The sequence below is a fragment of the Nanorana parkeri genome, unplaced genomic scaffold (genome assembly GCF_000935625.1).
Source record: "Nanorana parkeri isolate BGI_ZX_2015 unplaced genomic scaffold, ASM93562v1 scaffold1309, whole genome shotgun sequence".
NCBI classification, from domain to species: Eukaryota; Metazoa; Chordata; class Amphibia; order Anura; family Dicroglossidae; genus Nanorana; species Nanorana parkeri.
The window spans coordinates 22133-37108 of NW_017307577.1; the positions used below are offsets into that span (position 1 = coordinate 22133).

The window sequence follows — 14976 nt, forward strand, 5'->3', positions numbered from 1 at the left end:
CCCCCAGCAAAAAAAACACCCCACAGACCAGAGACCACCAGGCAAGGGAAAGAGGGACCCCCAGCAACTCACGACCCTCAGCGTTTGTCCCGGCCCAGACGTCCGACCCTGCAAGGTGGAGGAGCTCTGCACGTTGTGTCCTTCTTCCACAGCGTCCACGAGCCGAAAGGAAGACACTCCCCATCCGCCCGAGGCTATAGGAGGCCCGGGCGGAAGTTACGCGAAGGGCAAATTTGCCCACATCCAAGATGGCCGCAAAAGCCGGGGCCTCGAGTAGCGGCCGCTGGGGACGGAGAGCAGCGCCCGTCCCCCACCCCAAGAGCACCCGAATCAGTGAGACTCCAGCCTGTCGCCCTGGGGACACTTGCTAGAAGAAGAATCCAGTCAAAACGGAAGGAAAAAAATTATCCAGATAAATTTTTTTAGCTCCTTACTCCTGACGCTAGGCAAAAAACTGTAGGCTTGCCAGCAAGTGAGGGGTTGGGCCACCAGCAGGGGCCGCCCCTAGGCTGTCTTGTCTTTTAGTTATGTGCCTAGCGTCCTACTCCTGCAGGTGGCGATATACCTACCATTCAGGATCTACGATCTGTTGCCCTGTGTCCTTCAATGAACGGGAGAGAAAAGACAGGAGCTTGGAGGTCAAGTCAGTTCAGATTATTCATAGTCAGATTAGGATAGTGAGGGCAAAGCCAGTGTCAAAGAACAGATGACACATTTTGTACAAGATAACAAAAAATAAATAGAAATGAGCAAACCATAAATGTAAATATGGTCTTTCTAGCTCAATGCAATGATGTAAAAATTGGTTCCATGAGGGCATCTTGTACACTTCAATTGTGAACAACACTCAAATATAATTTCCTGTTTGTGGGATTGGTTCACTGTTGTTCCCAGGCAATTTTGTGTTGTTACAGTACTGACTGATTATGTTACTAGAAGTTCCTCTCCCTTAGTAAGTAGGAAAAGGCTGCAGAAAGAAGAAAGTGAAAGGGACAGGATAGCTTAAATACAATTCGCAACAGGGAGAAGTCAGCGAGGGACCCGGGGACAATTGTTTTGTTTTTTTTCTCATGAAAGGCTCATTTACTCTTAACGCCTTGAAATCCTCATCCTTCCTGTGGCAGCCCCTATTATAATGAAATAAGTGTTTTCTCGCAGTCAGTGTCCCCACGGATAAGATTTCTATTCACTTCATGTACTGATAGGGTCTGTGGGGTAATCTTTCCAACACAGACTGCAATAAAAGGCTGACTGGTTCCATCTCTTCCCCTTTCTATACAAAAATATAAAAAAAGGTTGGTTTTAAGGTGAATTCAGTGTACTTTCTGATTATACCAGGGGCGGACTGACAACACATGGGGCCCCCGGGCAATACAAGATTATGGGGCCCCCTTATGCTCCACCCATATACAAGCCCCACCTGCATGCAGTGGCCATATCGGCCGCCAGCGTGTTCTGTGCATGCGCACCGCCATTTTGGAGTATATCTTGGTATACACCAAGATGACTGCGCCCACATGTTCAGGTTCCGCCATCTTGGTATTTACCAAGATATACTCCAAAATGGCGGCACACATGCACAGAACACGCTGGCAGCCGATACGGCTGCCGCTTAATCTGCAATTTCTTTGTGCGGTTTCGGATGTTCCTTGCCTCCGAATCCAAAGCAGCAATAACATTTGTTTCCTTAGACGAAACAAATAAAAATGTTTCTCATTTTCATTCGTTTCGTCTGAACCAAATTTGTTTGCCCCGCACACGTCTATTACAAACCACACTAGACTAGTGTGTCAGACTAGGATAGTGATGGTGAACGTTTTTGAACCCGAGTGCACAAACTGCGACGCAAAACCAATTTATCTCAAAGTGCCAACATTGAAAATATCTTTAGTATTGCATTGCAGTTTGGGCGCTCGGGTTTAAAAAATGTTCAGCATTACTGCCTTAGGCAAAATAGGGAAACACACATATTCAAATATTTATACACTCATTAAAACGCACACATATCACACAAATCACACACTCATTAATCACTTGCTGTAATTTCTTACATTTGCACACACACATGATAAAATCTGAATTTTTGTCTAGAAAAAAAGCTTCAGACCCCCAAACAATGATATATTTTTTTCTAAAGCGGAGGCCCTGGAGAATAAAAAGATGCTAGTTGCAATTGTTTATGTTGCATGGTATTTGCGCAAATGTTTATCAAACAAGTATTTGTAGGATAAAATACACTAAAATTAAATTTAGTGCACAGAAACAGAATATAATGTCCAATTTTTGGGTAAAATATAAAAGTTGGGGTCACGTCGGGTAAATAGATACCAAACATGTCAAGCCTTAAAATTGCGTGCATCCGTGAAACCGCTAAAAACTACAATAACCAAAATTAGCCATCAGTTTACTGCTAACAGTGATTGATGGGCCTAGAATTATTACTTTCACTCAGATATGTAACATGTGTGGCGCATTTTTTGTTTTTGCATGTAGGCGCATCCGACGTGTGTTTGCACTGTATGCGCATGGATGTGGGGGGCGGGGGACCTTAAAAAAATGTTTAGCATTTTTTTGTTACTTTAATTTTTTTTTACACTCAGCTTTATTGCTATCACATAGGGGGATAACAAGCCCCCTATATAATAGCAAATATAACGTGACAGGTCCTCTTTCAGACCCCTGTCACCTAGGGTCCTCAAAGAAGCTGATGAAGCACAGATCTGCTTCATCAGCTTCTTCTGACTCTAGGAGCCAGAGAATGTGCCCAGTGACACCGGAAGTGATGTAATGCACATCACTTCCGGGTCCAGTGATCGGAGGAGAGATTAAACATTAAAAATCACACACAATAAAAAATGTCCCCCTCTCCTGCTTACCTGTTTTGCAAAACAGGGATGCAGGGGGCTGCATCCCTGGGGTCCAGTGGGGCACTTGGGGATTATCCCATGGTGGTCCAGTGGAGGATCAGTGTGATCTGCATCTCTGGCTGATGCAGACCATACTAATTGCTCCCTGCCAGTCAGCGGTGGCACTACGAGGGAGTGATCAGTATGGTCTGCATCAGCAAGAGAAACAGATCATACTGATTCCCCACTGGACCACCAGGGAATGATTTTCATTTGATATATTGCCAGTTTGGCAATATATTAAATGTGATCTGGGCACTTGCCAGGTTAATAGATGGCCACCGCTACTTGCGGCGGCCATCTTTAAACATTTAATGTGCAGTGGAGACAGGGGGGACACTGGAGGCCCGCACGGAGCACCCCAGGTGAGAATCTGGAGTGTGCAGGCCTCGCGAACTGGCACTCAGAGGCACGGGGGTGGTCGGTGACGGGCCCTCTCCTGACCACGGGCCCTCAGGCAGTGCCCGACTGCCCGTATGGTCAGTCCGCCCTTGATACCAGCACCACGTATACAGTATAATATACGGTATACCAGCACCAACTATACAGTATAACAGGGCTCAAAATTTCAAGTCCTAAGCTAATAGCCAGGCCTGAAAAGTTACTTGCCACCAGTTGCCCCACCTAACCCCTACCCTGCCTCGGCCTTAACTCCGCCAGGTCAGCGGTGTGACGCAGAGTATAAAGATCAGTAACAATGCACAGTACAGAAGTCAGTGGTGCAATGCAGAATACAGAGGCCAGCTGTGTGACGCGCAGTGCAGAGGCCAGCTGTGTGACGCGCAGTGCAGAGGTCAGCAAAGTTATATAATAGGAAACGAGCCTTACCGGAAAAGTAGTAAACCTGCAAAGCAGGTGGGTGCTTGTAGCGACCACGGATGGCACCGTGAGCAATATAGAAGTAGTAAAAATTGTCACCAGCACACCACAATATTTGCAGCAAAAAGTCCTTTAATGACAAATTGCCATTCAGTACAAGCGCTTTCCGGGTCTATGAAGTACCCCTTCATCAGGCTCATTCTGAGCCTGATGAAGGGGTACTTCTGAGACCCCGAAAGCGCTTGTACTGAATGGCAATTTGTCATTAGAGGTCAGCAATGATGCCAATTTGTCATTAGAGGTCAGCAAGGTGACGCGCAGTGCAGAGGTCAGCAATGTGACGCGCAGTACAGAGGTCAGGGTGTGACGCATTGTACAGAGGTCAGTACACAGTACAGAGGTCAGCGCTCAGTATGTAACGCAGTGCAGAGGTCACAAAGAAAGTACAGGGACTTACAGTTGCTTTGACCTCTTCTTCTCCTGGTGATGGTGGGGGAGCAACGAGGTTGCCTGCACGTTCAGCCGGCTCCAGGTGCGCTCTTTCCCGCGCAGCAGAGGCCGGCCAACTGCGTTTCTGTAGTCTTCCTCTCCCACCAATGGCAGCTGAGGTGGGCAGAGGAAACTGCTGAGGCCACCGAGGAGCCCAATCGAAGAGGGCACAGACGATGGCAGTGGAGCTTCTTGTTCTCTTCTCTCCGCCACCGCAGTCTTATAGAGGCCCCCCTCCCAGTCCACATCTTTTGGACGTTATTAATCTGAGTTGCCCCACTCAGTATGCCCATCGCTTTCGGTCATATTGAGTGGGGCACTAAGATTAATAATGCGCTGGATTAGTCTGACACCCAGGGGCGGACTGGGCCCGGGGGCAGGGTGGCAATTGCCCCCCAAGCCTCTCCGATACCTATGCAAATGCCCGCCGCCATAAGCATTTAATCTCACCCCTCTCGGCCGCTCTGCTGTTGCAGTGGCCAAGAGGGGAGAGATGAAGCCCTTGCAGTGACGGGGGGCATTTGCAAAGGTATCAGAGAGGCCTGGGGGGCAATTGCCACCCTGCCCACGGGCCTAGTTCGCCCCTAGGTCTGACTTATCCAGCACGTTATTAATATGAGTGCCCCACTCAATATGGCCGCAAGCGAGGGGCATACTGAGTGGGGCAACTCAGATTAATAACGTCCAAAAGATATGGACTGGGAGGGGGGGCTCTTTAAGACGGCTCTGATCACACGGCTGAACGATCCCTCTCTCTTCTCCCGACCGCTCCAGCTTCATGAAGCGGGCACTCAGAGAGGCAGCTACGATCACACTTGTCAGCGTTCCCTCTCTCTGCTCCCGGCCGCTGCAGCTTCAGAGCGGCCAGAAGGAGAGAGAGGGAGCGATAACGGGTGTAATCAGAGCCGCCTCTCTGAGTGGAGCTGAAGCGGCCGGGACGAAGGAGAGGGAGCGCAGAGAGCTAGCTCCGGCTATGGATGGACTGTTCTCTCTTCTCCTTCTCGGGCTCGGCCGCTCTGTAGCTGCAGCAGGCGAGAAAGAGAAAAGAATGCAGTATAATATGCGGTATACCAACACCACGTATACAGTATAATATACGGTATACCAGTACCACGTATACAGTATAATATACGGTATACAAACACCACATATACAGTATAATATACGGTATACCAATACCACGTATACAGTATAATATACGGTATTGAAAGAGTCCAGGGCTTACTACGCATGTGCCAATGGCGCGTTGCTGCAAGAGGAAATCCGCGCCAACTGCGCATGCGCCAAAGACGTGTCAGTGCGCCAACCCGTGCATGCGCAGAAGACCTGATGGAAAAAGGCAGGAAAATGCCCAGGAGGCGCACAGGAAGTGACCTCAAACTTCAATCATCACTTCCCTATATAAGCCCAGCCCAGACACTGCCAAATTGCTGGATTATCTTCAGTCCCCCCTTGTTCCTGTGCTAGTGTGTGATCTGTCAACTTGTTGTGACCTGGAAACCTATTTGACTACTCTTGAGTGCTGCCTGCCATTGACCTCGGATTTGTACCTTGACCATTCTACTTCTTTGCCCCTTTTGTACTCAGCTACCAGATTGGAACCGACCTATCCGCACGGGCTGCCTCACGAGGGCAGCGGCAGCCATCTTTAAACCTGGAAGTTCCGACAGGCCGGGCCTGGGAACTAATTTTTACACTACTTCAGGGAATTACAAGTTTGCTGAGGGCCCTTCTGCTGAGCTGCAATGTGTGGATCTCGACCATTCTTCTGATTAACCCTTGTGTACTTCGTTGCCAGAGTGGACTTGACCTCGACTCGGATCTCGGACTAAGGCTTGCATGGTGCTCCGCACCCCTGGCACCCGTGCCACTCGGTGTCCACCAAGTCTCTGTCTCCATCTCCAGAGACTTCAAGGACACGAGGTGCAAGGGAGGCCTCCCCATTACTTCGGTCTCACCTCGCGTACGTGACTCTCGTGACAGGTATACCAGCACCACGTATACAGTATAATATACGGTATACCAGCACCACATATACAGTATAATATACATTATAGCACCACTACATTTACATTTATTTATTTATTATCAAAAAGCATCATACACAACTAAAAAAAAAGCTTTTTTTTTTTTTTACTGTCCCTTTACGCAAACGCCAGAATATTTAAATAATAGACAAAAACAGACACTGAACTACATTTATAATAAAACAATTTACTTACAAAAGAAGCTATTCAGTCGTCTGCTGTGCCGTCCACTGCTTGCTTCCGCGGATTCTTTCCCCTCCTTTCTGTCTCTCCTCAGAGCGCAGGTTCTGTAAGCTCCTCAACCCTACCCAGAGGTCTGGCAAGGCAGGGACATCCTATGCGCATGCGCGACTAGATTAAAGATGGCTGCCACTCAATATGAATTCTTGAAAAAATTTGACTATGTGTGGCAGGCATACCACACATTGCAGCTCAGCAGAAGGGCCCTCAGCAAACTAGTAATTCCCTGAAGTAGTGTAAAAATTAGTTCCCAGGCCCAGCCTGTGGAAACTTCCAGGTTTAAAGATGGCAGCCATCTTGGTTACATTCATGTGAGGCAGCCCGTGCGGATGAGCCCAGAGCGGCGATTTCCAAAGTGGCAGCAGCCTGTAAAACGTGCAGGCCTTTATGGGCACTTCAAGGTTTAAAGATGGCCGCCGCTGCTAACGGGCCGCGGCCATCTTGGTGACGTTACTGTGGCAGGCCTGTGCGGAGGAGCACAGAGCTCAGAGAGTGGCAGTATCACCGATCATAGAGGCGAAGCTGGCAACCAATAAAAAGGTACCAGGAGCCTCTCACGTGGGGCCCCCTAGTGGCCGCGCCCGAATGGTCAGCCCGCCCCTGGATTATACCACATCTTCAGTGTCAGAGATTGACAAATGATGCTAAATATATTCATATGAAATATCAAGTTAGCAAAAATTCTGCAGTCCTGACATTTAGGAGTCAGGACAAAATTACAGTGTCTGTGTAAAGCCTAGAGTAGTTTATACTCACTAGCACTCCCTCACCATTACTTTTGTGGCCGCCACTGCAATACACCCTGCTTCGAGGTATAGGGGAGTATATGAGCTCCTCCAATGAGGCAGTGCTTGGACCTAGTGGTCAATAGATCTAAGCAATGCCACATAATGGAGGGGTGACATCCATTCATGCAGCAAACCACATGAAGCATTACAAAACTGACACCACAAGCATGACTCCATTATGCATTTTAACCACAGCTGTAGGGCCGGAGTTTGCCTACCCCTTTGACAAACCACCTTGCACTCAATAATAAATATTCAGCTAACGTTACAGAAAGCATATCACCCGTTAGCTACAAATTATATTTTGTTTGGAAGATTGATAAAGTTCTTTAAAGTGTACAGTATGTGTAGCCTATTTTGCACAGAGAAGGGAAGGATTAAAATGCTTAAGAGGGTGTTTATTGTTGTTCCACTAGGGAGATTTCCCTTAATTTGCTGTCCTGAAGATTCAACAGGAAATAATAGGAAATCTCACCAAAATGAGAGAAATACCTGCCTTAGACAGTTGTCACAGCAACACTTGTCCCCACTTGAGGATTTCCCCTTACATCTTGCTTTTGTGACAACTCTCGAAATCTGGATTTCTACTAAATTTCTTTCCCAGTGACAAAGGTCACCAGGATTAAATCTATCTAACTGGGACACAGACAGCAATAAAAAGGGTCTTGTGTAGATTTTGGGGGGAACCATTTTTTTAAAATGACGTTTTTTACATTGTAGACTCAGTGCCTTGAGATTTTTGCATACTTTGAAAAAGTGTGGTAACTGAAAAAAGGCTGAGAAATGCTGTTCTAGGCTATAATCATTATTGATTTCTATTCATTTAATATGTGAGCAATCTATTGTCCCTCCACAATACATCGATTCATCACCATGCATGTAGAAATGCCTTTTCTGAATGTTCCCGAAAGTTTGACTATTCACTTTCTAAATTTACATTATTACAGTTTTTACATGATTCATTTTTCAATCTTAACCTGTACAATGAAGAAAAAAAGGCCACGATGCACACCCAGTTGTTATTTCTTTATTAAATACTGTGCAAGCAATTATTTGTATACCATTAAATACAAAAATAATTGACCAAAACAAAAAATATTTTCTGCTTGGCCTGAAGATAACATTTAAATTGCCATAAATAATTGCTTATTTCAACGTGTTGCAGGCAATTTGTTGTTCTGTGAATACCAGTTTTTCAATCTAAACTGAAGGCCATATAGACCCAATTCCAACCATAATTAGGTGTATGCGTCTCATAGAAAAAAACTGTCAGAACCTGGGAAGCTTGTGAGAAATGTATAGCAGAAAGACAACTCAGTTAGTGATCTGCAATACTTTTCAGGAGGTGTCTCTTAATTTGGGAAAGCCCACTCCACTGTACCTTTTTTCGCAAGAAGCTGCTGTTCTACTAAACAGCCTATGCTACACCGTTTGGTCCTATTCTATTATTGTCAGAGAGCACATGGAGATTGCAAAAGGTGACAATGATAATACTTGGCCTGCATATCCATTTAGTGCGTCCACAACTCCAGATTGCTGGTTACAAGCAGTTTTATGCAATTGGACAGCCCTCTACAATACAGGTGTGCTTGAATTAAAAACATTTAATAATTCAGGAAGATCTTATTTGCAATAAACGGCAAAATCCATCACAGTTTATACACATACTTTTCAAAACAACAAAGTTAATCTCCTATACATGTAAAGTCAATATGAAGTGAAGAATGGGTTACTGCTCTTAACAGACTAGTGGTTTCCTCCCGCAGTTTTGCTGTTACTTGTATTTTGCCTAAAACAACACAAATTAAATTAAGTTAACTATCCATAGAAAAATACAGCATAGACTTTAGACAGTAAGTAAAACATGTAGATTTTAAGACTAATTTAATGCATTTAAAATTATTATACCATATTTGCAAGGAAATGCTTTTACATTTAAGGTCCCAGAACAATTCCAAAGTGGCCAGTATAGGCTAAAAAAATTAAACCAAGGACCTCAACATAAAACCTACTATGAAAACTGGAAAATTAATTTGTTTAAATACATCATCTGGCAACATTTCTTCCTGTGTTTTCTCAGGCTACCTCAATTTCAGATTTCACCTGGATACCTGCTAATAAAATGATATGGTGGTGTTACACAGTGACCTCAAAATGATCTTTTTTTCAACCGTAAAAACAGAATGATATGGTTTACTACTGGGGGGCTATTGGTGTTGAGTACCCCTCTGTGTAGATAAACACTGGGGTCTCCATTAAAAAGGTCTTATTTTGGAGGCGTGGCGAGCCGCTGAGTAAGATGGCCGCGGTTCTGAAGAGGCTCCGCAACAACCGGTCCCCTGAGAGCAACGTTAAGCTATCATTAGCAGCTTGAGTGACACCAGGACACTGAAAATCACTCACCGACCCTCGGCACTCCAGTGGCGGCGATATGCGGCAGAGCAGGAGGCAAAAAGATGTACGGAAGTCAAAGCCCCAGAAACGAGGTACTCCCAAGATGGCGGCCGCCCGAACAGCACCAGGGCTGACTGCTTCACCGCGCCTTATATTAGACGAGCACGACTCCCTAGATAGCCTGCCCATGACCCAGGGAGACGACCGAGTAGATCCTAGAGATGCAGCACTCTTGGAGAAATTTCGAGCAATGCTGCACACTGAACTGACGGCAGTCTCTGACAAGCTAAATGAGACCTTGACCAGAGAGCACAGGGATCTAGGTGCACGTACAGATCAGCTAGAGAAGAAGGTGGAGGATGTTATTGAGGTGATGGAATCTCATGAGCACGACCTGGACACTGCTAATACTGACATCATTGATGGAATCTCATGAGCACGACCTGGACACTGCTAATACTGACATCATTGCCCTGATGGACAAGGTGGAGGATATGGAGAACAGAGCCAGACGCAGGAACCTCCACTTTCGCGGCCTACCTGAATCCATAGAGGATCTGCAATCCACAATCACGGCCCTTTTGCAAGAGCTCATACCCTCGATGCCAGTAGAGAGACTGGAGTTCGATCGTATACACAGAGCACTAGCCCCAAAACGCCCAAATGGCCCTACGGTAATCGCTAAGTTTTCTTTTTACCGTACTAAGGAGGCAGTGATGCGGGCAGCAAGGGGCCGGAAAGAACTCATCTTCCAAGGGCACTCGTTCCAGATATTTGCTGACCTCTCCCCCACAACTATACAACGTCGCCGTGCCTTGAAATAGTTTCTGGACACATTGAAAAGTCAAGGTATTGCTTACCGGTGGGGATTCCCCTTTAAACTTCTGTTTGTCTACCAAGGCAAAACATATGCAACTACAACTCCCACGGAGCTGAGACAGGCGCTCAGGGATATTGGGCTCCACACTTCACCACAGAAGACATCCTCGCAACCCGCGACCAGTCCTCGCTGACCACCCCCGAGCCCTCTGTGGGAGAGGAAGCAAAGGCCTAAGCAGCAGCCCATCCAACAACGGAAGGGACCGTCAGCACCCCCTGACCCTACCTGAATGACAGCAATCCTGCTACGCCACCGGCCGGTGGCCAATACTCCCTTCATAGGGCCCCTTGCCCTCTATACACCGTTAGGTGATCCGGGTTACTAATGTTATTCCAGCCTCCTTGGTCTTTGGGACTGTATGCCACCGTTGGCTTGAAAGTTTTCTGCCTATTGCAGTCATTTATGCCGACCTACCACTGAAAAGGAGCTCGCTTAATTCACGTTATTTTGGTTGGACATGAAGTGTCACGTACAAGTTATTTGACTCTATTGCTCTCAAGAGGGACCGGGTAACTGACCAATTGGACGCGACATAACCTCTCTTGGTTTGGCAGACTTGCAGCTGTCAAAATGACCATACTACCTAGACTGTTGTACTTCTTTAGAGTCTTGCCAATAGCGGTGCCGTCATTTGCTTTAAGATCTTTTCAACGGAGCATAATGCCGTTTATCTGGCACCCCCTACGGCCAAGGACACCACGGTACACACTATACAAACATAAAACAGAAGGAGGCATTGGTGTGCCAAACATAACTCTTTACTACCAGGCGTCCCAGCTCTTGCCCCTGGTCACTATACACACATCCCACTCTGGACCCTGCTGGAAATCCTGAAAGTTATCCGATCCCCCTTGCAGCACTCCCATGGTTACCGCCCTTGGCCAGGCCACTAACACTCAGCCCCCCCTATGAAACACGCTTTAAAAGTGTGGGACTCACTAAAGTATTCATCTGATCTTATATCTCCGTACCTACCCCTTCTTCCCATAAGCTCTCAACCTTTATTCCCCCGGCATACAACAACCCAACTCTATTTAAATGGTGGGGGGAAAATGGGTACAACAGACTATACGACTTCCTTTGCACAAACACCACCCCAACTTGGTCATACCTTAAGGAACATAAAGGGGTCCCCAACACAGAACTATTCCGCTTCATACAACTACAGCACTGGGTGTCCTCAATGAAGGTGAGGAAAAAGGCTCAACACGCCCCACTTACGTGAACTGCTAAACTGACCATTGCAGGCAATTGGAAGAAACAAATTATCCCCTATGGAGAATTTACACAAAGGTTAGACAACATTATGCTAAATAAAAGATTGTCCTGTATCCTGGCGGATACTACCACTAAATTTCTAGACGTATGGGAACCATGGATTCTGTATCATCACCCCAACATGGATATGTATAATCTTACCTTATTGTGACAGATTCTTGTGCGACCATATGGTTGAGTTGGATGGCCTTAACCTAGAACTAAGGCTCACGGACCCGTTGGGATACCTTCTTGTTGCTAATGGTGCTACCCCCACCGATGGACCCCCTATCTGACTTTCGTTTCTTTTTTTATCTTTCCCTTGGTTATACACTGGATGTCATTATAATGTATAACAATGCATCTGCATCTCAAGTTTGAATTGTACTGTATGCATCGAATACTGTTATTGCACTATACTGTGTAAACCATTTGTGTTTTTTTTTTTTTACTGAAAAGACAAGTACTTCCCAGCTGTGTACTTAGTTAAATACATTTGGATAGGATTTTGTGAAATTGAATTACTGAGTAAAACAGTTTCCCTGTTTATATACATTTCAAAATTCCCATTCTAGATCTACATCTATATTATGCTAATGTGTATTCAAGGTGAAGCGAAGAATTTGCAGCTGAGGAGGGAAGATGGGAACATGTAGGTAGGCATCCTTGATGTCTTTGAGGCAAGGATATTCACCTGCTGAAGAGAGGCAACGAACAACTGAGCTGACCTCATGCAGAACTTCTGAACCCACAAATACTAATTAAGGACCTTCAGGTCCAAGATGGGGCGAACCCTGCCGCAGGTCTCAGATACCATTGCAATTCAGAGGGGTACACGCCAAGGCTGTCCCCTCTCCCCAGTCCTTTTTGCCCTAGCCATCGAACCTCTGATACATCTGATCCGATCTAATCCTAATGTGCGGGGAGTTGAGGTAGCGGGGGTAGAATATAAAACTAGCTTATTTGCGGACAATGTCCTACTGACCATAACCCAGCCCCACACCTCAATTCCCAATCTACTGCAGTACTGTATGCATCGAATACTGTTATTGCACTATACTGTGTAAACCATTTGTGTTTTTTTTTTTTTACTGAAAAGACAAGTACTTCCCAGCTGTGTACTTAGTTAAATACATTTGGATAGGATTTTGTGAAATTGAATTACTGAGTAAAACAGTTTCCCTGTTTATATACATTTCAAAATTCCCATTCTAGATCTACATCTATATTATGCTAATGTGTATTCAAGGTGAAGCGAAGAATTTGCAGCTGAGGAGGGAAGATGGGAACATGTAGGTAGGCATCCTTGATGTCTTTGAGGCAAGGATATTCACCTGCTGAAGAGAGGCAACGAACAACTGAGCTGACCTCATGCAGAACTTCTGAACCCACAAATACTAATTAAGGACCTTCAGGTCCAAGATGGGGCGAACCCTGCCGCTTGGCTTAGGAACATTGATTGGAATACAATAACCAAAACCGCTCCTCCTCGGGAACCGGAGTTATGACCTGAACCTGTATTAGAAACTTTAGGGACATACTGCGTAGGCAAATCAATCGCTAAGCATCCCCTGACCATATTTTTCAGCTCATCAATAGTGTCACGCATCTTCTGTGATAGGGTGGTTGAAGGAAAAATCCTCCTGAGAGGATCAGAATCAGTGAAAGCAGAGTCAGACAGGCTCAGGGGATGAGGACTTGTGACAAAAAGTGCCAATCAAAACAGATAGCTGACCCATTAATGCATAGATGCTTCAAGAGGCATGCAGTACCCCTGAGGGGGCTATAGATGCAATAGAAGAAGGCAGAGAACTCAGCTGAGGACTATTAGACAAGCCATCTGGCATAACCTTCCTAGGGGGCCCGCAGAGAAGCCCACTTGGCCCACAGCAGCTAAAGAGCCAGCTACCCCTTAATCGCCAGTGCCCTTGCGTCTCTTATCAGCCACAATGAGGGGTCCCACACAGGTACTCACAGACCGCAGCAAGGATTAAATGAGAATCCCATCTGCAGTTACAATGTTCCAGGCACCCAGATGATACCATGTGTATTTGGATGGAACCGGACTGAAAATTCCATGCTCACAGCCGCTCCAAGTATCATCACAATATCAGATGGCTGCCAGACACTGCACCTGAGCGTGCTCTAGCTCAGGGATAAAGAAAAATGGCCACCACAGAAGGGTTTGCACCCGTGCTGTGGCAGATAGTGACACTAAAGATAGTCGAGGATGACAAGGACGCCTTTAGCACCTTCTTTTCTTCTTCGTACGTCTTTAGGGACTGGGTCACATTGTGCAGATCTAATACAACAGCAAAGTGGCAGATTGTGTGGATCTGCCACTTCCCTGGACCCGTCGTATAGCACCCTGCAGCTAACTCATTGCGTTGCACCACATGAGGAAGCAATGGACCAACAGTCCAGAAACGGAGAGGTAGCCATTGTGGCTGAATGCAGTTAGGAATAGTAGAGCCTCAAAATCATCATCAAAACAGCAACTAAACTACCAGAAATCTCCCTTAGTAAAAAGGAGACATCCATCACCTAAGGACACTAGCAAAAAAACTAAGGATTTCCTGGAAAGGAGTGGGTTATATGAGGGTCCTTACAGCTCTGGCAAGTGTCCAATCACCTGGCTTTATCTGAATATTACCCCAGTCATCTCTGAATTGCCTGTGTCCTGTACCATCAGGAAATAAAGGTTAACAAATTGACATTCATTCCCTTGTAGGCAAATCCAAACTTTCCTTATTTTCAAACAGTTTCAAATCTACAAATTTGAGTCACTTACAGTATGAAAACTCTAAAAGTCATACATCTTTATTACCCACTTTTGAAGGACTAATTTATTTTATCTTTGTAATTAATTTTCTATTCTAATTTATTTATAAAAGAGATTTATCTCTTTTTCTGCAGCCCCTGTTATCAATGAACAGGAATTCTCTACGAGTGTTCGTGTTCATTCATAACATGAGGACATGATATGTTTACTATAACTACCACTATGAATGAACTGGAGGGGATGTAGATCACTCCCATTCATTCATAATTGAGGCTATAGTTAACATACCAGGTCCTCAATTATGTACAAACACTCAGCGATCACTGAGTGTTTGTACCTTGCTCTCCTCTGACACATTGTCACAGGAGGTGGAGCGAGCGGTGTATGGAGGAGA

General features: G+C 45.7%; 1 protein-coding gene across 1 annotated transcript in view; it reads right to left on the minus strand.

Annotated features, from left to right (window-relative positions):
- Positions 1–8954: 8954 nt before the first annotated feature.
- Positions 8955–14976, minus strand: part of TERT (telomerase reverse transcriptase) — a 127147-nt gene continuing 121125 nt past the window's right edge. Inside the window, exon 17 of the mRNA XM_018569233.1 lies at positions 8955–9058. Coding sequence (XP_018424735.1) covers positions 8955–9058 — 104 coding nt within the window. The remainder of the gene's footprint in view (positions 9059–14976) is intronic.